General features: G+C 49.3%; 6 protein-coding genes across 6 annotated transcripts; 4 read left to right on the top strand and 2 right to left on the bottom strand.

The window, feature by feature from the left end:
- Window positions 1–2,161: 2,161 nt before the first annotated feature.
- On the top strand, window positions 2,162–3,801 carry BX661DRAFT_180288 (cryptococcal mannosyltransferase 1-domain-containing protein). Its single transcript, XM_051535427.1, has 4 exons — window positions 2,162–2,537; window positions 2,597–2,650; window positions 2,725–2,911; window positions 3,048–3,801. The coding sequence occupies exons 1-4, from the start codon at window positions 2,397–2,399 to the stop codon at window positions 3,701–3,703; spliced, it is 1,038 nt and encodes a 345-aa protein (XP_051392741.1). The 5' UTR covers window positions 2,162–2,396; the 3' UTR covers window positions 3,704–3,801.
- Window positions 3,802–11,164: 7,363 nt separating this feature from the next.
- On the bottom strand, window positions 11,165–12,610 carry BX661DRAFT_180284 (6-phosphogluconate dehydrogenase; the record flags this gene model as incomplete). The annotated part of the gene is given in 4 exon segments (XM_051535426.1): window positions 11,165–12,059; window positions 12,077–12,143; window positions 12,194–12,353; window positions 12,607–12,610. The coding sequence occupies 4 exon segments, from the start codon at window positions 12,608–12,610 to the stop codon at window positions 11,286–11,288; spliced, it is 1,005 nt and encodes a 334-aa protein (XP_051392740.1). The 3' UTR covers window positions 11,165–11,285.
- A 1,000-nt stretch (window positions 12,611–13,610) lies between these two features.
- Window positions 13,611–14,884, top strand: BX661DRAFT_180278 (proteasome component Y13). The gene is made up of 3 exons (XM_051535425.1): window positions 13,611–13,765; window positions 13,968–14,194; window positions 14,245–14,884. The coding sequence occupies exons 1-3, from the start codon at window positions 13,720–13,722 to the stop codon at window positions 14,704–14,706; spliced, it is 735 nt and encodes a 244-aa protein (XP_051392739.1). The 5' UTR covers window positions 13,611–13,719; the 3' UTR covers window positions 14,707–14,884.
- Window positions 14,885–15,003: 119 nt separating this feature from the next.
- BX661DRAFT_142115 (uncharacterized protein) lies at window positions 15,004–16,552 on the top strand (the record flags this gene model as incomplete). The annotated part of the gene is made up of 2 exons (XM_051532926.1): window positions 15,004–15,330; window positions 15,458–16,552. 2 exons carry the CDS (start codon window positions 15,004–15,006, stop codon window positions 16,550–16,552), a joined length of 1,422 nt encoding a protein of 473 aa, XP_051392738.1.
- A 2,247-nt stretch (window positions 16,553–18,799) lies between these two features.
- Window positions 18,800–19,569, top strand: BX661DRAFT_90361 (uncharacterized protein). Its single transcript, XM_051539577.1, has 2 exons — window positions 18,800–19,044; window positions 19,167–19,569. Exons 1-2 carry the CDS (start codon window positions 18,892–18,894, stop codon window positions 19,353–19,355), a joined length of 342 nt encoding a protein of 113 aa, XP_051392737.1. The 5' UTR covers window positions 18,800–18,891; the 3' UTR covers window positions 19,356–19,569.
- Window positions 19,570–19,834: 265 nt separating this feature from the next.
- On the bottom strand, window positions 19,835–22,538 carry BX661DRAFT_180274 (uncharacterized protein). The gene has a single exon (XM_051535424.1). The coding sequence runs from the start codon at window positions 22,392–22,394 to the stop codon at window positions 19,947–19,949; it is 2,448 nt and encodes an 815-aa protein (XP_051392736.1). The 5' UTR covers window positions 22,395–22,538; the 3' UTR covers window positions 19,835–19,946.
- Between the last annotated feature and the right edge of the window lie 463 nt (window positions 22,539–23,001).

Here is a 23,001-nt window from a genome sequence, read left to right as displayed (position 1 = left end):
TCGGCTTGGCCCTGGGAAAAGTACTTTTCAAACTCCTCCATCAGCTTCTGCACCATGTGTGCGATGGGCTCCAGCCCAACCGCCCTATAGACCGCGCCTACCAACGCAGCGTTGACGTACAAAAATGAGTCCAGCATGTGGGTGCGCGAGCGAATCGCCTGCAGAATCAGGTCTCCCAGCACATCGGTGACGTGGTGGCGAGGGTATTTTTGGTACAGCGCCTCGACCTGCGTAATAATGCCCTCGATGTTGCTCTCGCTGAGCCTGTTGAGCTGACCTTGCAGGGCCTTGCGAATGGCAGCAATGCGCTCATCCTCGGCCTCGGCCTCCTTCCGGCGCAGGCTGGGCGGGATGTATTTGCTCACGGCGGCGCTGACATCGACTGCCTTAGCACTTGGCGCAGGAGCCTCGGATGCACTGTCCTCATCGCTCTCAGACTCCAAGTCGCCACCGCTGCCAATGTCGTCCTCGTCACTCCCAATGTCGCTGTCGCTATCGGCATCGGTGCCCATATCCGAGCCAGCAGAAAGATCAGGGTTGATGTCAACGCCCTGACTCCGGTACATCTCGGCAATGTCGCTGTCCTCCGAGTCCGACCCATCGTCGTTAGCATCTGAACCAAAGTCGTTGAGCCCAAACATGTCGTCGTCGTCATCATCCTCTGCGACTCCGAATTTGACGTTCTCATCGTCCTCGCTCTCACCCTCGCTCTCATCCTCATCATTGTCATCGCTCTCATCATCGTCCTCTTCTTCCGAGCCGCTGCTAGAGGCCATTTCAATGTCGTCATCGTCTCCAAAGCTGTCCTCGTCTTCTGAAACAAGGGGGCTAGCTTGCCGTGCCTGCTTGTCAGCAACTGCGCGCTTTGCTGCCGGCACAGCTGTCTTCGTCGCCACTATAGCCGCCTCTGTCTTGGCAGTGCGCACACTCTTCGAGCCAAACTCTATGCCCTCGAAAAGATCACCCAGTCCCTCTTCAAAGAAAGCACCAGCCAGCTTCTGATTCGATTTGATTCCCAGGTTGCGCTCCAGTCGCCGCATCTCCCGGTCCTCCATATCATCCGTGCCATCTGCCTTTGAGCGCACGCCCGCCTCCTCATCAACATTGGCGATCAAATTCGAGTCCCTAAGCAGCTGATACATGCCCTCATTGCGCTTAGCAAACCGCGTCAACCTGGCCCGCTCCTCCTCCTCGGTGTTCCCCGCGGGCTTTTTAGCAACTTCCGGCTTTTGCTTCTTCGCAGTATTGGAGTCTGCTGCCGGCTTGACCTTTGTCTGCTTGGGGTTGGACTTTGGCGTGGGCGTGGTGGCGAATCCGCGCGCTCGGCGTGAGACTCGTTTTTGCGCTGCTTTTTGTCGTTGCGGGCCTGTTTGCGCACATCCTTGCGCGTCTTGGCGTTGACTTTAAACTTTTTTGTGAACCGCCCGTCGTCGGTAGCGCCCTTGGACTCGGCCGCCGCTGCGTTGCGATCGAGCTTTTTGGCCAGGGAGGCCGGCATCTCTGTGTTCCCCTGGTGTCTGCTACGCTTCGGGGGCATGGTTGAGTTAATAAATGGCTTTGAATTGAGTGTTTTTTATTTGAATATTTAAGCGCCAAAGAAAAGAAGAAAATTGTGTCGATGCCAACTTTAAAAAAATAATGTCCTGATGCTTAACAGTGCAAAAACATTTATAAATTGGAGAATTTTCAAGATTTTTGTTAATCAGATCACAGCGTAGTAATTCTACAATACGCCGCGTTGATCGGTTCAGCCACTTTGGCATAAACTGTCTCACTGGTCAACATATCAATTGTACTTAAAATGTTCATGTATTACTCTTTGCAATGCCTGTGTTTTTTTTGCATATATGCGCAGGTGCTCATGTTCTCGCATTCTCAAAATTTTACTGGCGCAATATAGTTTGGTTACTTCGTGATATGTTGAATGCTGGTTGTTTTGATTTTTGGAGTAACCTTTTTTAATTTTACAACCTATTTAATAAGGCAAGAAACCACTTTATTAGAAAGTATAAAACTAGCTCTATTGCAAAGATCATTCTCAACTTTGTAGGAAAAGAAAAGCCAATTGTCCCCAGAGATCTATTTATATAATAATTGCTACCTCCGTCATTATGCCAAAATTTCTGATATCATGAGTGAGTGGAGTGAAGATCGGCCTGATGGAAACAATAATGCAAGTTTTGCTTGTTTACTCGACAACATTTACTTAGTATTGTTCATACAGGTAAAAAAAAGCTTTTAAGCTGACCCGGTTCTCTTTGCTTGTTTTGAATTATCGACTAAATATTTAGGCATGGAGCCATTATCACATAAATACCCTTGACTCTCCACTTCCTGTTGTATGCTTCATGTTGCATTGTCATTTTTCTCACCAATCTCGCAAATCACCCACCATCATGGTTATCTTGCACCAGCACATATCTGCAGCCAGTCTGCTTTCAGCACTGGTAATAATAATGGCTGTGAGCAGTATCGCACTCTATTGTTTCAGCCCAGATGCTGTAGACGCAGGCAGTGTGCCAAAAAACAAAATGCAAGTTTGTGGGCGCTTTCCAGTCTCAGCCCACACAGCCACGCCAGTATATATCCACAACAGGTAGCAGCAACAAGAACCCGTTTTGATGCGTATCTACAACAGATTCATCAAGACGTAAATAGCGAAAGCTTGCATGCGTTTTGTGGGAGCAACAACTTTGACAGTGCGTTTATCAAAACTGCTGACAGCGATACTCCAATATTACAAGCGGTACTGGTCGGATATTTGTGGCTGCGAATCTTTACAACAGCGAGCGAGTGCTGGCAAACATGGCGGCGCAGCTTCTCGTGTTGGCGGATATTATGGGCAGCGACCGCGTGTTTATATCAATTTACGAAAACGGATCCACGGACAAAACCAAAGATATCTTGCTAAGTTCAGAAATATGCTGGGCATTCTTGCGATTCCGCACAAAATCGTGACTGACAGCAAGCCACGCAAGACGTCGAACCACCGGATCGAGTATATGGCTGAGTTGCGCAACCGAGCACTGGATCCACTGTACCACAAGCCCTTCGGTACAATCGGGTGGTATTTCTCAATGACATTTTTTTTTGCCTACCGGATATCTTTGAGCTGCTGCACCAATCGCGGGTGCACAGCGCCCACCTGACATGCGCCGAAGACTTTGAAATACAACATGGCGCGCTAGCATTCTACGATACATGGGTTTCGCGCGATATCCTTGGGCACGCATTCAAGAGCAGGTACCAGGAGATAGCTCAAGACGGCAATGCATTGGTTTCTCAGTTGTACAACCGGCCGTTCCAGGTACAGTGCTGCTGGAATGGCCTGGCTGTTATAGACGCACGTGTTTTCGAGGGACCGGCTGCCATCAGGTTCCGGCGCAGTGCACCTAAGGAGTGCTCGGCTTCAGAGTGCTCCTTGCTATGCAACGATTTGTGGGCAGCTGGGTACAAACGCGCAGTGGTTGTTCCCAGGGTCAAAGTGTCCTATGATATAGCTACACGGGACCAGCTGAGACAGCCTGTTTATTTTCCGCACGATGCACCGTTCTCAGACCAGAATCACCCGCCAAAAGTTGAGTTTAAGCCTGGTCCAAAAGCAGTGTACTGCCATCCGCTCAACAACCCCGGTTCTAGGACTCCCGACGGACCAGCGTCGTTCGTTGCGCTTGAATCGGGAACTCAGGATGAATCGATTTAATTTTTCAATGAACATTTTCAAAACGGTTATATCACGTGCGACCAATGTTTTAATCTTGATGTAATTGTAATTTTTAGCTGGATTAAAAATATTCTAGTCACGGGTTGCTGTCATGTTTTGACTTCGTTCGCTGCGAATCGGCAGGTAAAATTTTTCCAGCCAATCATCGCAAAGAGGAAGAGATTTTTTTACAAAAATTGATTGCAGGTGCGCACGCAGTTGTGTGCGGGGTTTTTGCAATACAGAGAGAGAAATATTGCCTTCCAAAGTATCATTGCTGCTCTGGCACAGAGTTCGTCAGGCTTCTTTGAAAATTTGGCCTGTGGCTGTTCAGCTCTCAAACAACGAAACAAAAACAAAAATTTGGCATTTCAATTCATTTCAATTATATTTTGTCGTTCATTCAAATTTCGTTACAACCACCACATTTACATTCTTTCATTGTTTCTCTGTTTAAATTTTTCTTTTGTTGCAAACTCAATTTAAATCATAGAAACAATATTCAACTATTTAGTTTCCTTTCTTTTATCACTTTATCCTTCTTTTTTTGTGTCTTTACTTGTAAACCAGCTTGTATAATGGAGTGGCAGCCGGAGCCAGAGAGCCTCAGACAGCTTATCCAACTTTTGAACAGCACACAGTCTGTCGACAATGAGGTTCAGCAGCAGAACAATCAGGTATGGAATTTATTGGATTTATCATTGAGACTGTCCTTTCTCTCTCACTCACAAATGCAATGCATTCGGATGCGGATGTGGATGTGAATTTAAATGCAAATGCACGCATTTCAGTGACCAGCCAAGGTATATTTTTGTATGCATTTGTATTAAATCCTTTTTCTCAACATGTAGCGCCTTGAAGAGCTCAGGCAAGTGCCTGACTTTATCAACTACTTGCTGTTTGTGCTAGTGGCCATGAAAGAGGAGAGCGCGACGGTACGCGCGGTTGCCGGTCTGCTTCTGAAAAACAGCGTGCGGCAGGACTTCAACACCATTCCGCCGCACGTCCTGGAGTACGTAAAGCGAAAGTCAATTGATGCCATCGGAGACCCAGACACGCTGGTGCGCCACACGCTGGGTACGGTGATTGCGACGAGCGTGGCGCTGGGTAAGATCCGCAACTGGCCCGAGATTCTGCCGCGGCTGATGCAGCTCTTGGACTCGAGCGAGTACCCAGTCGTGGAGGGAGCGTGGGACATTCTGCACAAAATCTGCGAGGAGTGTGGATTGGAGCTGGACGAACCCCTTAACGACGGCACGCTCCCCCTTAACATCATGCTGCCAAAGTTCATCACGTTCTTTGCATCTGACCTGCCTGTCCTGCGTGAGTATGCAATCACGACAACAACAATCTTTGTATCGAAGCGATCGGTGTGCATGCAGCCGATGATCGATGCGTTTGTGGTCGAGCTGTTCAAGCGGGCCAACGACGAGAACCCCGACGTGCTGAAAGCAGTCTGCCGCGCGGTGGTCTCGCTGCTCGAGACGCGGCCCGAGAAGCTTATGCCTGAGCTGGAGAACGTCGTCAACTATATGATCTACACGACGCAGCACAGCGATCCTGACATTGCCATGGAGGCTTGCGAGTTCTGGCTTGTGTTCTGCGAGCAGGAGGAGCTCGTGGAGAGCCTGAGGCCATTCCTCAGCCGCGTCATTCCAACGCTGATGCGCGGAATGGTGTATACAGAGCGCGACCTGATGATGCTCGACAATGACGACGACGACGCCGTTGTCCCCGACTCGGACCAGGACATCAAGCCGCGGCACCACAAGGCGCGGACGCACGACCACCATGATGGCGGCGGCGCGGGCAACGACAGCGACGAGGACGAGAATGAGGATGAGGACGACGATGACTACGACTATGATAGCGACGATGATGAGGAAGACATCTACGGCGAGTGGAACCTGCGAAAGTGCTCGGCGGCCAGCCTCGACGTCATGTCGACGGCGTTTGGCGACCATGTCCTGGAGTTTGTCCTGCCGGCGCTGCGCGAGGAGCTGGCGAGCGACGACTGGCGCGTCAAGGAGGCGGGCATCCTGGCGCTGGGCGCGATTGCTGAGGGCTGCATGACAGGGATGGAGCCGCACTTGTCCAACCTTCTGCCGCACCTGATCCGGTGGTTCAAGGATGAGAAGGCGCTGGTGCGGTCGATTGCCTGCTGGTCGGCCAGCCGGTACGCCAAGTGGGCGCTGTTCGGGCCGGAGCCCAACACGATCAAAGTGTACTTCGAGCCCCTGCTGGCTGGTCTGCTGGAGACCATGGTCGACAACAACAAGCGCGTGCAAGAGGCCGCGTGTAGCGCGTTTGCAACCCTCGAGGAGATGGCCGGGCCGTACATGGTGCCGTACATCCAGCCGGTGCTCGAGACGCTGATGCGGGCATTCCATTTATACCAGCGCAAGAACGTCATCATCCTGTACGACGCCGTGGGCACGATGGCAGAGGCCGTCGGGTCGGAGCTGAACCACCCAGCGTTCATCCAGATGCTGATGCCACACATGGCCGAGCGCTGGGAGAACTTGCACACTGACGACCCGCACATGTTCCCTCTGTTCGAGTGCCTCTCGGCAATTGCGCTGTCGCTCGGCCTGGCTTTGCGCCCTACGCACCCGAGGTGTATAAGCGCTGCGTGCATATCGTTGGCGAGACGCTGCAAGTGTGCCAGCAGGCTGCGCAGGACCCGTCGATCGAGGCACCTGACCGCGACCTTGTCATTGTGTCCTTGGACTTGATCAGCTCGATTATACAGGCACTGGGCGACGACGCGCAGCATCTCATCTCGGACCATAACGGCGTTGCCCTTCAGCTCGTCGGCATGTGCATGGTGGATCCGGTGACTGACGTGCGGCAGTCGGCATTTGCCCTTCTGGGCGACCTGGCCGTGCACTGCTTCGGCCTGCTGCAGCCCCAGCTGGATGCCATCATGCAGCAGTTGGTTCCGCAGATCGACCGCAACTACCTGCACATCCACGTCTGCAATAACGCAACGTGGTCGGTGGGTGAGATTGCGCTAAAGGCTGGCGAAGAGGCCATGCAGGCGTACGTCAACCCGCTGCTTGAGCGGCTCGTGCCCTTGCTGAACAACGAGGCGACTCCCGTGACGCTTGCAGAGAACGCAGCGATCACTATTGGCCGCCTCGGTCTCGTGTGCCCCGCCATAGTTGCGCCAAACCTCGAGGTGTTCGCGGAGCGCTGGTGCAGGGTTCTCTTGTCTGTCAAGGACAACGAGGAGAAGTCGTCGGCATTCCGCGGGATGATGACGATGATCGGTACTAACCCTCAGGGTATCTCCAAGGCCTTTTTGTTCTTTTGCCAGGCGGCGCTTAACTGGCAGACACCCGATCCCTTGTTGATGGAAATGTTTGTGCAGACATTTGCTGGCCTCAAGCAGCTGGCTGGCAGCGAGTGGGAGGCTAGCATGAGCATGCTGGACCCGCATGTGCGCAAACTGATCCTGGACCGCTTTAATGCATAGAAAAAATTGGCGCAATGCTTGTTTTTTATGTGACCATCCTATTTTATTTTTAATTTTGAAATATAGCCTGTTTTCATTTACATTTTTTAAACCTATTAAAATATTCTATCTACCAACTTTACAATTTACCTTGCGAGCCGTCACATATCGTCCAAGTCGACTTCAAGGCAGTCCAGATCGCTCTCGTCTCCACTGGCAAATACGCACTCGGACATGGCTGACAGGGACCATTGTGATAGTGTGCCACCGACAACACCGTCATGATCATATTCGTCGACAGCAGAGACGGCTCCAAAAGTATCATCATCGGCATCATAACATCACATCATTATCAGCAGCAGTAGCACTGACACGACCATCCTTGATCACAACAACGTCATCGTCTTCACATCTTCGCTCTGGCCTACGACCATGATCTTGCTCTCCTCTGCATCCAACACAACTTGCATCTCGTCATGAAACTGGCCCAACACATCATCATCCTGAGCCTGCCTCTCAGCCACTATAGCCGCCGTTGTGCGATTAACAAACGCCTGCGCGCCGCACACCCCGTCCGCGTCGCTGCGACAGTACTCGATAATTTTGCGCCACATTGGGTTAGTCTCCAGCAGACCACGAGTACCCAACACAATACAATGGTGGCGAGCACGAGAAAGCGCAACATTGACACGATTGGGATTTGCAATAAAACCGATTTTATCCGAACGCACACATGAGATAATAATGATATCGCGCTCGGACCCCTGGTACGCATCAACTGTACTGACCTGTACGCGCGACCGCTGCTGCTCCGAGGCAGTAGCCTCAGCCAGTTGATCGCGCAGCATATCCGCCTGTGTCTTGTACAGCGCAATAACGCCAATAGACTCTGGCGGCACAACAAGCAGCAAGCGGCGCACCAGTAAAACAGCCATGTCAATCTCGGAACGATTGAAAAATGACTGTGACCGGCCCTGCTGCTTTTCCTGACCGGGAACATCGAGCAATGCAAGCGGCGGCATACCCGGGATCAGCGCCGGCCTCTCTCCGGCCGTAACCCCGTGGCGCAAACGCCCGCCATAGAACAGCGCGCTGCAGAGCGTGGCGATGCGTGGGTGGCACCGAAACTGTGTAGCCAGCATGCACGGTGAGTGGCCCAATTGCGCCAAACGACTGAACAGCGCACGCTCAAGCCCGTTGCCGTCAGCCTCGCGGGAACACCGCGTGGTCAGTGTCGGCGGCAGCTGCAGTGGGTCCCCGACCAGCACCAGGCGGCGGCAGGACGCCGAGGCCAATGCAATGAGCGCCATGGGCTCGACGATCTGGCATGCTTCGTCCAGCACCACCACAGGAAAGGCCAGTCCGCGCAACGCTGCGGCCCCCGCCGACAAGCATGTAGTGCCCACTACAAATGCCGCCTCCAGCGCATCCTGCCCGTTCTGCTGCCGCACGCGCTGTAGCGCCGTGGCAATGGCGTCGCGCTCGTCATTGTCGCCGTCGGGGCCCGTGGCGGCGTCCAGCATGGCCTCGAGCTCCTTGGCGTCGTCCGTCGCGCTGGCCGATGTGCGGCAGACGTACGGAAGAATGCGCTTGCTGATGCGCTTAAGATTGCCCACGCGTAGAAACGTGTCGTACCCTTGCTTGAGTAGCGCGCTCAGCATGTTGTCCACCGCAAAGTTGGTCATCGACGCTACCAGAATGCGCAGCGGGGGCAGTCGAGGAGATAAAGATAAATCAATGTTGTGCGCCTGGACTCGATCCACATGCTGGTTGGCACTGCTACCATGCCCGAACACTGCTGGGAACTCGCCGACAATGGTATCTAGCGTGATGGCGAGCGCAGCGACCAAAAAGCTCTTTCCGGTGCCGAATGGTCCGTGCACGATTGTCACTGGCTTGGCTTCGGCCACTGGTACGTAGATCGACACGGCAGACATAACCGATTGCTCGAGTACCGCCTGCTGCTCGTTGTTAAGCTTGAACTCGTGCTTCTTCTCCTTAGAATATCCCGGACGCGTCGCAGCACCTCTTCGGAATCAGCATCAGCCTCAGCCACGTTTGCCGCCGGCGCTGCCTCTGCTTCCGCGTCGGATAACTGGTTATTCTCCAACGCAGAGCACAAAAGGTGCGGGAGCAGCGGCAGCGTCTCCGGGCACAAGCGCTCCTCGACTGTATCAAGCATTGCCCAGTCCGACGCCGAGTCGAGGCATCTTATGGCCACAATATCAGACGTAGTGCGCTCGCCCCTTCCCGCACCCGCCCCGCCAAACACGCGCAACGCTGCCTGTGCGTCCTCCTCGCCAATAAGCATTAGCTCCAGGGTGTTGTTTTTCGACGGTCCAAAAAACACACTGCGCGCTAGAAACGTCGTTGCGGTAGGGAAGTCGGCCGACGTAGAGATCACCCATGTGTCATCGCGTGCGTACCCCACGTAGTTCTCGCGCCGGCTCAGCTCCAACGTTACGCTGTCGCCCTTGTGGAAGCGCACGCTGCCGCCTGCTGATCTCTGAGCGTGGAAGGCTGCGCCGTCGAGGAACGGCTGCCGCAGCGTGCACGAGTCAAAGTAAGTCACCCCGACGCCCTTGCACACCTGCGCAAAGCCACCTGTGTTTCCTCGGAACCCCCTCGTGCCATCACTACCCTTACCACGCTTACTAAGCCTGGTGTTGCTACTGGTTTGGTGTGCGTCTTGGTGCCGTCATGTTTCTCACGTGCCATAAAAAAGTAGCGAATCGCCAGCGCTGACAGCTCCGCCATCAGTTCTCGCGCAGCAGTGCGGAAAACGCGTCTCGGTACTGCGTCCATTCAGCGTACTCGAATGGCACCGTGAGCTGCCGCGCCGGACCCAGGTTGTACCCCTTGGACACGCTGACGTGCTGCAGCAGCTCGCCGCGCCGCGGGAAGTGCAGGTACTTGGTGCCTGTAATGTCGGCGGCACAAATACCACGCGCCCTGTGTTGATACTCAGCATTTTCTTGGCCGGAAACCACCCTTGATTGTTCTGTATCTGAGGCCGCAACGGGCACTAGCTCTGCTGCCACTACTTTTGCTGTGCTGCCATCGGATGATTAGCCAGATGAGATGTCATTTTTTGCAATTTGACACTCGGCAGTGCGGTTCGCTTGAGTCCGGCCAAAGGCGATCGCAGCGTGGCTCCTTCTTGAACTGCTGCGTACCGCCGCTTCAGAGCACCCTGCAATGGCGCCGCGGACGGTTTCGATACTGCCGCATCCTCGACTCCGTGCAGCCCCTCAACTTGTACTAGGTACATGCCAATGTCCACCTCGCCGCCGATCTGGATGCTCTTGGACCGTGGAAAATGCATGTTAGTCAGTGTGCCCCCGTCTTCGCCTTCAGTGTGATGCGGCTATCGGACTCGTAAAACAGCAGTATTCCGTCGGCCCACGCTTTTATCTTTTTGATCTTTTGGGTTGTATACAATATAATGTACTCTACGGGGTTTTCTGATACTGCCGCCGCTACTGATTCGGCTCCCTTTGTCCGGAAGCTCTTGTTTGGCGGTGTTTTCGTCGCCTTTGGAATTGGCTTTGTCGGACCATTGTTGTCACTAGGCGGTTGCGCAGCTGAGCCTGTAGCAGGCTCCGTCTTTGGCTCGGGCTCTCTGGTGGCAAGCTTTATTGGTTTGATCAGACTAGGAATTCGCTTGGCGCTTTTGCGGCTGGCCGTGTCAAAGATGATATCACTGATGTCTGCTGAGAGATACTACTGCTGGCAGCGGGTGTTTCACCTTCCTCTTCTAGAGTTAGTAGGAATCTCCCTATATCGTACTCGTTTGACAACTCGATTATCTCCTTTGCGCGCAGCCTGTAGTTCGCGATGCGCTGCTTGCTGGAGTCATACACAGTAATGTCGTTTGTCTCGCTGTTGTAATGCGCAAACCCGTCCTGCCATGTCTTTGCTTTTTTGGTCTTTTGGTGTGTGTAGAGTGCAGTGAATTTGCGCATTTTATTTTGGAACAAATATTTGAATACTAAAAAAGTGCATTAAAGAAGGGAAAAGAGAGAAGCAAAAAAAGAGATGAAAATGGTGGATATGTTTTCTCAAAGAGACTGCGCATTTTTTTATCAATATAAAATTGGGTTTTGCAATTATTGCGATCTCGATCTAATTGCGGCCGCCTAACCACTTGTACACCACGCTAAAGTCCTTTTCTGCCATCTCAGAGTTGTTAGAGAGATGGCGGTAAATATTTTCAGCCAATGCGCCGAGCATCAACGGCGTCTTTGATTCTTTAGCCGCATTGGCCACCAGGCCCAGATCCTTCAACATCAACCTCGACTTGAATCCACCCTCATACCCATTAGAGCTCGGCGCTGAAGCAATCACATTAGGAACCGGATTAGCCGTATCCGACGACCAGCATCTTCCTGAAGACGTATTGACAATTCCCGCCAGCACACTGGGATCCAACCCAAGCCGCACACCCAAATTCATAGCCTCCGCCGTCCCCACCATACTAATGGCCAACAACAAATTGTTGCAAATCTTGGCAGCCTGGCCTGCGCCCAGATCACCGCACCGAACAACGTTCTTGCCCATGCGCTCCAAATACACCTGTGCCCTTGCAAAGTCCTCCTCACTCTGGCTGCCCACCATGAACGTCAGTGTGCCGGCCTTGGCTCCCATGATCCCTCCTGAAATCGGAGCATCCACAGCACGTCCCCCAGCCTCAATGATTTTTCGCGAAACCTCCATCGATACGGTCGTATCAATGGTGCTCGAGTCTATGCACAGCGTATCGGGCCTGAGACCCTCAAGCACACCCTTGCTCCCAAGATATGCCTGCTTGACATGCGCGGATTCTGGCAGCGCCGTGACAATAACTGTCGATTGCTCGGCAAGATCCACTGGAGACCTGGCTATGGTTACCAAGGATGCCTCTGCGCTTCCCGTACTTGCGCTTGGAAATTCACCAGCGCCTGTTGGTTGGTGTCATAGATTACGAAGCGTGTATGGCTTTTGCTTTGCAGGTGCGTGGCCATGTGGAAGCCCATTTGACCAGGCCGATAAACCCGATGGTTGGCTCCTTGTCGCTGGATGATGCCGAGGTATAGCTGGCCAGCTGCTTGGCGTGCATGGAGACTGAATGGCGCAGGGTTGCCAGATGATTGCGGAGATGGGCTGTCGTTCCTGGCAGCAGACGACGACTACAGATAGCATTATTGGTGGGGTCTTGTCGTAAAGTTAATAACCAAAGACAGTGTTTGTATAGCACAAGTTTGTCAAAGTAAGATAATATATATTGATAAAATACGGCAAACCAAAAACAAGAAGGGGTGTATGCGTTAAATAGGATATTTCGCTTAAAGAACAAGCGGCGGCGCGCTTTTTTTATCTCGTCTGCTTTGCCCTGCCCTGCCTTGCCTCGCCGTATTTGGGCGTGGGAAACAAAAGATACAGGCGTGGGCATTTTCGTGTCATCAACTCATGCTACATATGAAGATGGAAAAGTATGAAAAAAAATATCAATCGCAGTCACGAGGCCCCGAAAACAGATCAATAGAACAGGATCACGGTCTTGTTCACATGCTCGTCCCTCTTCTTTCTCTCAACCACTACTTCTCTGCCTACCTCTGGTTTAGGTATCAGTTCGGACCAACCCCTTTGGCAACCTGAGCGTGCACATAGGGCTGTGCCTTCCACAGCGCAATGTTCATTTCGGCCTGTGAAGATATCGGTGACTCTTCAGCCAAGAGCAGTGCAACCTGCTGCTATAATTATTTTAACGTTTTATTTTTGAAAGGGAAAATGCACGAGAATATAATGGTTTGTCAGTAAAAAGAGCGCGTATGTTTAACTCATAAATAAGAGCAAAGTTATATGTAGTGTATGGCTGTATTGCCTACCTTTAGCTGCAGCTCCTTTTCAAATTCACCGACAGTGCTGGCGTGACATTCTTGATTTAGCCCTCGCAGGCACTGGTACATCTCATCCAGGCATTCTTCGACTACATGCAAATAGTTGCGCAAAAATTAGCAAAACATTCATATACCATATACACACAAAACATGTATCAAAACTTGGGGCGCATTATACTTACATTTGTCTATAAACTTACCCAGATCGACTCTGAGTTGCCCATCCTCTAGAAAACTGAGGCTTTCGCCCTGTATTGATATCCACTTTGCAATTCTACAAAAATTACATGATATGCAGACAAACAAACGGAATATGCAAATGGATGGTTAGTTTTATCCAAAGGCACTTAAACATTATTATTAAATAAAAAATTATATTTGACATTTACAGCTGATCCATGAATTTTGTTTTGTCAAGTACGTAATAAAAAAGCGAGTGTTAAAAGCGCATTGCGAGTGTGACGCATGCAGCAAAGCCCACCATGCTAATCCACGATTGCCAATATTAAATCAACATCGCCTTATGGGTGACGCGTTCTCTTGTTTTGGCCAACCTGCATTAAAAAATAGCCTTCATTCGTTTTAATTGGAAAATTTTCAGCAAGCTCTCTTTTTTCCACTAATATTTTATTTTGTTATTACTCAAATCACAAGCATACCTACATTAGCAATTCGAAACAATGGCCAGAAGATACGATTCGCGCACAACAATTTTTTCGCCCGAAGGTACGAACCAACCCGTCGGTCTTTCTTTGTAAACAAGACGGGAAGCACTCCTTCTAACGACATTCGAGACAGGAATACAACCAAGCAGACTGACAGAGACAGAAAAGTGCAATTCCTATTTTTTAATGCACTAACACATGCTCTTCTCGTAAAAAAATTATTTAAATGTTTGTTTAATCTGTTTTTATACCTCATTCTGTAGGCCGCCTATACCAGGTCGAGTACGCGATGGAGGCCATCTCGCACGCCACCACGGTTATCGGCGTTCTCAGCAAGGAGGGTATTGTGCTTGCGGCCGAGCGCCAGGCAGCCTCGAAACTTCTCGAGCAGAGCATTGACAGCGAAAAGATTTACGAAATGAACGATAACGTTGTTGCCGGAGTGGCTGGACTCGCTGCCGATGCAAACATTTTGATCAACCAGTCGCGGGTGGTCGCCCAACAGTACCTGCAAAAGTACGATTCGCCATCCCTGTCGAGCAACTGGTGCGCCGGCTGTGCGATCTCAAACAGGGCTACACACAGTTTGGTGGCCTGCGCCCCTTTGGTGTTTCGTTCCTATGTGCTGGCTGGGACTCGGTGTTTGGATTCCAACTGTACCAGTCGGATCCCGCCGGCAATTACTCGAGCTGGAAGGCTGCGTGTATTGGCGAAAACTTTAACAATGCGCAGAGTATTTTGAAACAGGAGTACAAGGAGGATGACGAGGAGGAGACGAGTGTTGGTATGGCCGCTACAAAGATGACCATGGATGACGCCCTGAAGCTCACTTGCCAGGTGCTTTCAAAGACCATCGACACTGCTAAGCTGACTAGCGAGAAGCTTGAGTTCTCCACGATTACACTCAAGGATGGAAAGCCTTACATTCATAAGTACTCGTCCGAGGAGATCGACGGTCTTTTGAAGAAGTACGAGTCGGTCACCAAGCCCTCGGACAACTAGAAATGTTCTGGTAGGGACTTGAGTGTATTTTCTTTTCTTGGAATTATAAATATTGATAACGTGTGAACAATAAGTAATAAGAAATATGGATAAGCTGTTTTAAAGGTGGCGGTGGGGGTTTGATCTATGTGCCAGCTGATTTGCGGCTCTCAGCCCATACACTGTTGGTCCCTGTATAAACGTATATATCAAAAATAAAATAAAAAAAACTAATATTCCAGTGAATGAAAATCAAACTTTTTTTGCTCTTTTTCGTTTATAAATTTCACAACACCACAGATAACCTCCCTAAATCATATGGACAGCATTATTGAGCAGCAGCGTCAGGCCCACGAAGACATTGAGCGTCTAGAGCAGGCCATCGTCGACATGATGCTTCAGGACCTGTCGAAGCACCGGTACAAGCTGGTCCGCGAGCAAAAAATAGACAGTCTTCTGGACCAAATCCAAACACGCAGCAAGCTCATACTGGACCTCGACAGGGACGAATCTGGACTGCGCCACGTAGAAATGGACAGCATTGCCGAGCACCAGTTTACAGAATTCTACTCCCGCCTTGGCGACATCCGCAGCCACAACCGGCGCAACCCCGATGTCGCCGTGCACCCGCCCGAAATTGAGTACGTAAAGTACATGCGTAATCCGAAGAGATTGAGGAGCAGCAGAAGGCGCGGATGGCCAGGGAAAATGTGCTGGCAATGAGCGAGGACGCCTTGGAAATTCCGTCGAGGACAACTTGCCTGCAGAGCAGACGTTTGTAAGTGAGGAGGACGAGCATAGGCTGGACACCATGTTTTCTGGCGAAGAGCGATTGGGCCGGTATGTGGATCTGAACGAGCAACACGAGCTGTATCTCAACGTAAGGGACGCCCAGCGATTGTCCTATTTGGATTATTTGGCCCAGTTTACCAAGTTCGAGCTTTACCCTCGCAAGCTCAAGACATCCCTGCAATATACCGCGTATTTGAACAGTCTGCGGGGATATTTTGACGGATTCTTTGCGCGCGCCATGCCGCTGTTTGATTTGCCCAAGACCACAGCAGAGGCCAAGGACAAGTTTGTCGACGCATGGGCTGCCGGCACGGTCTTAGGCTGGGAGGTGAGCGATGATGATCATAAGCTCCTGTGCACAGTGTGCAACAAGCAATTTGAAAAGGAGACCACCTTTAACGCGCACATGAACAGCCGAAAGCACCAAAAGGCAGCCGCGCGCTCCGAAGACGGAAACGCTAGCAGTGACAAGCAGGATGCACAGAAACAGGCGAGCGACAAGAAAGCAGAAAAGGAGCGCGAGGCTGCCTGGTCGGAGTCACTGATTCGCACACACGTCTTGGTGCTTACTGACAAGATCCGCGACACGCGATCCAATGTCGAGCGCAGACAAGCGCTGACCGAGGAGGAGCGCAAGCAGGAAGTGGATGAGGAGGAGCCGGAGTTTGAAGAGGACAATGAGGACAAGGACGAGGAGATCTATAACCCGTTCAACCTGCCTATGGGCTGGGACGGCAAGCCTATTCCCTACTGGCTGTACAAATTACATGGATTGGGCGTTAAATTCTCCTGCGAGGTTTGCGGCAACGCCATTTACCGTGGCCGTAAGGCTTACGAGAAGCATTTCCAGGAGTCGCGCCATGCAACGAATATGAGGCGTCTGGGAATCCCCAATACGCGACAGTTCCACGGCGTGGCGGCAATTGACGAGGCCCAGAACTTGTGGGAGCGCATCCAGAAGGAGAAGAAGCAGGTTGTGGCAAGCACGGATACCTTTGAGGAGTACGAGGACAGTGAGGGCAACGTGTTTAACAAAAAAACCTACTTTGATCTTAAGCGCCAGGGACTGATTTAATATAGACTGCTTCTTGTCTTAGCCAAACACGCAAAACCCGAGCTTGCTTCTTATAATTTGCTGTTACTCGAGTTGTTACACTGAAATCAGTGCAAACAATTTTTTTGTGGTTAAAAATGTATTTATTTAAAAATAATCAATACTTTATATATATGATTAGTCGTTAAATAGAGCAAAGTCTTTTCCTAGAAATGCAAAAGGAATCATGCTAAAATATCTATTAAAAAAGCACTATGTTGACTCTACGCGGCAGTATTTGGCACTAAACAATGAATATCTCTTGTGGTATAAAGACCGCAGAGTACATTAGCATATCAGGACCAAATACATTGTACGTTCATAATACATGGTTTACAAGTTTAGTGTGCAAAGCCACATCACTTGTATGCAGTTATTTCTTTTTTTTATTGCGAATACATAGCTGCCCATTACCAATCTTTCCGTGTTTTTTTTATAACTTGCATATGAGCGCATGAGTTGTCTGGTTTTTACTAGGATAGCATTTTTACAATAATAGCATTCGTATGTTTCATCAGAGCTCATTGTTGTAATTTATATAGTGTAGTAATGTATTGTATGCTAATAGTGCTGTTGTATGGATGTATGAAAAGTGAGAATTATTCAGAATCGAGGCGACTTTATATATGTTTAGAGCTGCGCTTCTTCACACTACTTATTCTGTAAAATAAATAACAATGTCGATGATATATTGTCTCTTCAGCAGTGTGGCAAGTGGATACTCCACTTTGGAAGTATTTGCGATGGAATACTTACTATAAATGCTTTAGTATTAGAAGTATTTCCATGAAAACAATTATCACACGACAATTTAAAAGTATCTGTAATGGAATACTTACTATATAATGCTCTAGTATTAGAAGTATTTCCATGAAAAATTATCACACAACAATTTAAAAGCATTTTTGTACACTATTTATGAAAAGGGAATAATCGATAAATGAAATGAACAAAGAGCAAGTATTCTCCCCCTTTTATTATCACGAGAACTGTGGTTAAGTAAGAGAATAAAACAAATGGCCACTGGTAATATTTTGCCTTCACGTTATTTCAAATATTTACTTCTAACATGACAACATTTTAGTATGGGCATCCGACTCTAAAAAGTGTATCAAAAAATTGTTTTAGGCGTTTCAGGGTTTTCGGCGTAGGCAATTGCCTTCCCAGGCATATATAAAATGAGCTTGTTTGTACTATAATTTATAAATGTTTATTTACACAGTATCACTCAGCCTACAGCTTATATGTATTAATATATCTGTTAAAATGGAAATGGATACATTAAAAGTAACATTGTAGCAATTGCCAAGAACTTTCGATAGTCTCGAAAAGGAATATCATAGTTTAATGTCATGTAAAACTAAAAAATGTATGATCAAGAGGTTAAAAAAAGCTATAAATAAATATTAGAGCAATGAAGGATATATGACCACTACTGAAGTGATCGCATGGATATACTATTGTGTGGTGGTCACCACACAATCTTGACCAACTAATTGCTTGGGAGCTAGATGAAGCAATGCGAGTGGGCATTGTTTTAGATGATGATTGCATGTAAAAGCGAGGGGAAGGTTCAATAGGAGGTTTATCTAATTTTTGGTTTTGAACAGAAAGGTTTTGGACTAATTAACTCCATCGTTTCTGCATATTGGAATACTATTATTTTCAATGAACAGGGCGTTTGAACATGACTACTTGAATGCACTTTTTAGGCTAAAAACAACACAGACTCCTTTTTTTCTGGTGTATTATTGTTTCTCGGTCCAAAATGAATCATTTACATTAACTTTATTTTGATTTTTTACTTGATCAATCTATTAACAATTCAACAATTTTGACAATAACAAATTTATTAGTATTATTGCTTATCTACTACATTAAATTATATTAAACAGGGTGTAATCGGAGTGCCACATGTACAAGGAAAACAGGCTTGATGAGTTGGCGAGTTGATGTCATAGTTATAAACAATGCAATCAAGTTACTCCTAATACATGCTATTAATAAATTAAGCCTGCCAAGTGATATAAACACCCAACAGTCAATATTTAGTTTGTGGCAACATGAATTTGAATAGGTTAAAATCCAAGCAATAATTTAACACGCAAACTAAGCTTATCCTATGTTCAGGATAATATATTTGTCCAGCGCAAATAAGTCACAGTGCATACCCCCACTGCAATCATTAGTGGACGGACCCATAGATACTTTGCTCCAGGTACCTATAATGATAATTGCGTTGTAATTTTTTTTTACAATATCTTGGAAGTCGATACCATCTTATAGTTTATTATATCTCTTATTGCAAAACTATTTTAACCATGGCTGTCGAGTTACTGCAGGACGATATGGAGTTTACGCCCAAGTGCGAGGCTGCTCTGGGTGAGATCTTTGATCGCTACGACAAGGACAGGGACGGAGCATTGAACGAACAAGAGCTCCAGGCATTTGCCACATTCACTAATGGCGAACCAGTAAGTTAATGATATTTCACATTTTATTTTATATCTCTGTAAAAAAGAAGGTTGTTGCACCTTTGTAATATAATATTAAGAACTATATTAACGCTTTTATATTTACTTGTTTTTTAAATTAGTTTTCTACGGTTGATTTGAACGATATTCGCAGTAATCTTGACTGCACCGACGATGGATCCTTGCTCAAAGGCGGGTTTATTCAACTCTACAGCCTGCAGACTAACGCTGGAGACGACGAAGAGACCTGGAGAGACATCAAGAAACACGGATACAACGACAACCTTGATCTCCAAAGCAAACTGGTTTAAGTTTTTAACTTTTGAAGCAATATATTTTTTTTGTGGGAAGGGGGGGGCTTTGTTTTTATAATATAAAAAATGTGCAACGGGAGCGAACCTCACACTTCTCAAGGAATATTGTGCGAAAATTATAACCGTCATCAGTAAATCTGTCTCAGCAAGCCGACATTCCCCTAACGAAAAAAATAGAAAAGAATAATTAAATTCTAGACAACTTTAGTCGCACACATTGTAAAACCTAATTAAAGGCACTGCGCAGGGCAAGTGGCTACTCGAACGGTGACAAGCAAGACCAAAATAAATTTCAGCTACAGTACTTGTCCTTAAAGATTACCCAACAAAAACTTGCAGCATCGGTTTTTCTTATATACCGTGGCGCTGCTGTCCTCACTAATTGCCACTCTATGGGTTGAAAAAATATATCATGAGAGGGGAATTTAACAGGTTTTTTTCTTGTGCGCAAAAAAAAAAAACTGAAAATGAAAAACAAACGAGACTTTAACCGTTAATATTTTTTAAACGGAGAGAATAGAAAAAGATAAAACAATTAATAAAAGATAAAATGAAAAGAAAAAAGCAAGATGTTCAACAAAACCAGTATCAACACATGGTTCCGTTCTCAGATGAGCTCACTGCACGGACAGCGTTAGCCAGCTCCTGGGCCTTAACGCGCAACTCATCAAAGTAAATCTGCGAGTCCTGGGCGACATGCCTGCGGCGCAAATGATCCGCGCGCTTATGCTCCTCAGCCTCAACCATGCGCTGGAAAGTATGCTGGAGATGCCAGACAAACGGACGAATAGCGCGCGAAGTCTCCGTCGTAAGTCTCTCAGCATGATGCTGCACAAAGGCTTCCTCCTCGAGCATCATAGATACCCTGGTAGACAGCTTACGGCGCACCGTGGCGTCCATATCGGAGACCATATATAAAATAGACCCGAGTCCGATGAGCGTGGCTGCGCCCACCATTAGGCGGCGTGCGGTGCCTGTGCCCATGGTCGACGATAGACGCAGCATTGTTACAACGTTGCCGGCCATTGATTTGCTCGCGAGAAGGGTCAGCGAGGCAGAGGCCGAGATCGAGGTGAGCGTCCCCAGGTTATGGCTAAAGTCAAGATCGATAAAGTCCGCCAGCTCAAGCTGCACCGTATCGAGCGCATTCGAGATGCTGCCGATAGATGCGATCTGGCTAGCAGTCACGCTCCTCGAAAACGTATCACTTGCCAGAAGACCAGCACTGTCGCTGCCATCAGCGAGAATGGGCGGCTGCTGCTCGGTTGCGTTGGAACCAGCAGCTGGATCAAGCATACGGCGTTGATCCTCGAGCCTGGTCAGCTCGCTGCGTGCCTGCTGGATGGTGAAGCAAGTGAAGCGGTCGCACTCCGACACCTCATGCTCCAAGTGGCGCACCATAGTCAGCAGCACGTTCTCGGCATACGTCCACAGAGACAACAACCCAGGGTATGCAACCTTCTCGGCTACGTCCTGCAGATGCACCGTAGTGTTGGTGAGATGCGCCGAGGTGTGGCGGCGGACTTCCAGACAGCTGCTGTCCAGAACAGTCTCTGCGTGGCGCGACGACTCCGTGCGCTCCTGCAAAAGCGACTCGTACCTGGGCATGCCCTCGCGCAGCACCGCGTTGATCTCCTGGATGCGCTTGGTGGCGGCGGAAACGTTCTCGGCGGCCAAGTACTGTACGTCAAAGAGCACGTTCATGGCGTAGCGCTGCGCTGGAGCGAGCTTGGACTTGAAGCGCTGCTCAAGTGTGAATGAGCGCAGGCACTTCTCCATACGCGAAAAGGACTCAGCAGGAGTGGTGCCGTTGCGCTCGGCGGCGAGCTGCTCGTGGGCGCTAACAAAGTGCACCAGGTCGTCGCGCTCAGCATAGGTCAGCGGCGACAGGTCGCGGATCTGGTCGAGAATCATGCGCTCGCAGCGGTCCTTGCGGCGGATAGCGTCAAAGCGGTTGATGACAATGAAGATGCGTGCCTTCTCGTTACCCGCGTTGAGCAAAAAGTCCTGCCCCGACAGCGTAAAGTGGTTCTCGGCGTTGACCACAAACACCACGACGTCGATCTCCTCCTGACGCGCAAAGAGCTGCGTGGTCTTGAGCGAGTCACGGTTGAGTCCGGGCGAGTCAATAAGGGCAACATCGACGACGCCGTTGTGCAGCAGACTCTCCTGGTCGTCGCGCTTGTCCTTGGTGTATATCTTGAGCTGCTGGAACTGCTCGTCGTTCTCCATGACAATGTCCTCGAGCTCGCTCATCTTGACAGCCACATACGTAGCAGGGTCCTGGCGGCTGTACAGCTGGATATCGGGCACCGCGTGGATCTCCTCGGCGCCATCGTTCAGTGAGGCATCAAGCACCTCGCAGAACAGCATAGTGCACGGTTGCTGGTCAAAGGGCAGGATGTCGTGGCGAATCAGCGCGTTGACCAGCGTGCTCTTTCCGGCGTTCAGATCACCCGTCACTAGAATCTTGGATGACTTGTCGGTGACCCGCGCAATGAGCTTGTCAATGTGCACCTCGCACTGCGACAGGCGCTCGTCAAACAGGCGCGCGATGCTCGACTCCTCCAGCGAACCCATCACGTCAGAGTCAGCGTGGTATGACAGCCGCAGGTCCAGCTTGAGCACGCTTAGGTCGTTGGGGTCCAGCAGGCGGCCAGAATCGTCAGAGTCGGAGGCGGTGTGCTCGCTGCTGCTGGGGCCAGTGGTGTACTCGGACATGTCATCGGTGGTCATCGACCGGCGCATGCGATTCGGCCCGTTGGTGTTGATCAGTGTGGCCTCGGATGAGTTCACCATGGAGTTTGTGCGTCTGAGACCCGATGGGCCGCCACTCAAAGAGGTGGCTATGGCCTGGGCCTCGCGAGCGCGGGCTATGCGAGCCAGAGGGTAGTGCACTGGCCACTTTGTGCGGTTGTAGTCACCGATATCTCTGAGCAGGTTCTTTGTGCCTAGGAGGTGGCTGTGGAGACGGCGGCACTTGTCGGCAAATATGTGCTGCTGGAGCTCTTGCTCCTCGCGAGTGACCCCGTTCATAAGTGTAAATCAGTGAAATGACAATTAAAAAAGGTTGTTTGTGAAAAAGAAAAGGAAAAATAAAGGTGCTATAAACTTGTTTTGAATTTGAATCGAGAGTATAATATACAAAAATAGTTTGGAAAACTAATTTGGAAAAAAAAGAGGGGAAAAAGAAGAGAATTTCCCAGGCGAAATATGGTCACTTTTTTCTTCTTTTTTTCGCACTTTGGCCCCCAAATTTTCTTGTGTGACCTCCGTGCTTTTCTTATCGTGCAGAATTAGCCGCCATTCTGGTTTTGGCCGATATCGAGTTTTCACTGGCTCTCATTCCGCATATGCATTTGATTTGCCATGCTTTTGTGTGTGTCTGACCCAATCCTGCCCGCAAATGCAGCTGGCTGGCTGGCTTGTGCAACGACTGCAAAGTTGCAAATTAGAGTTTACTCGGTTGTTAAAATGGAGGAGGGTTTTATGCTCAAATAAATCCCCTTGCCAAAGCCTCAGTGGTTAATTTGGAACTGGTGTTTGGGATATACGGGACGGGCGCATTCCAAATTAAGCTACAAAGAAAAGCAAAAAAGCAATAAAATCCGATCTCTGGTCTAGCTAGAGTACCGTCCAACCA

This window comes from Kickxella alabastrina (assembly GCF_025024165.1).
Source record: "Kickxella alabastrina strain RSA 675 chromosome Unknown BX661scaffold_7, whole genome shotgun sequence".
Classification (NCBI taxonomy): Eukaryota; Fungi; Kickxellomycota; class Kickxellomycetes; order Kickxellales; family Kickxellaceae; genus Kickxella; species Kickxella alabastrina.
This window is presented reverse-complemented; position numbering and strand designations above follow the sequence as displayed.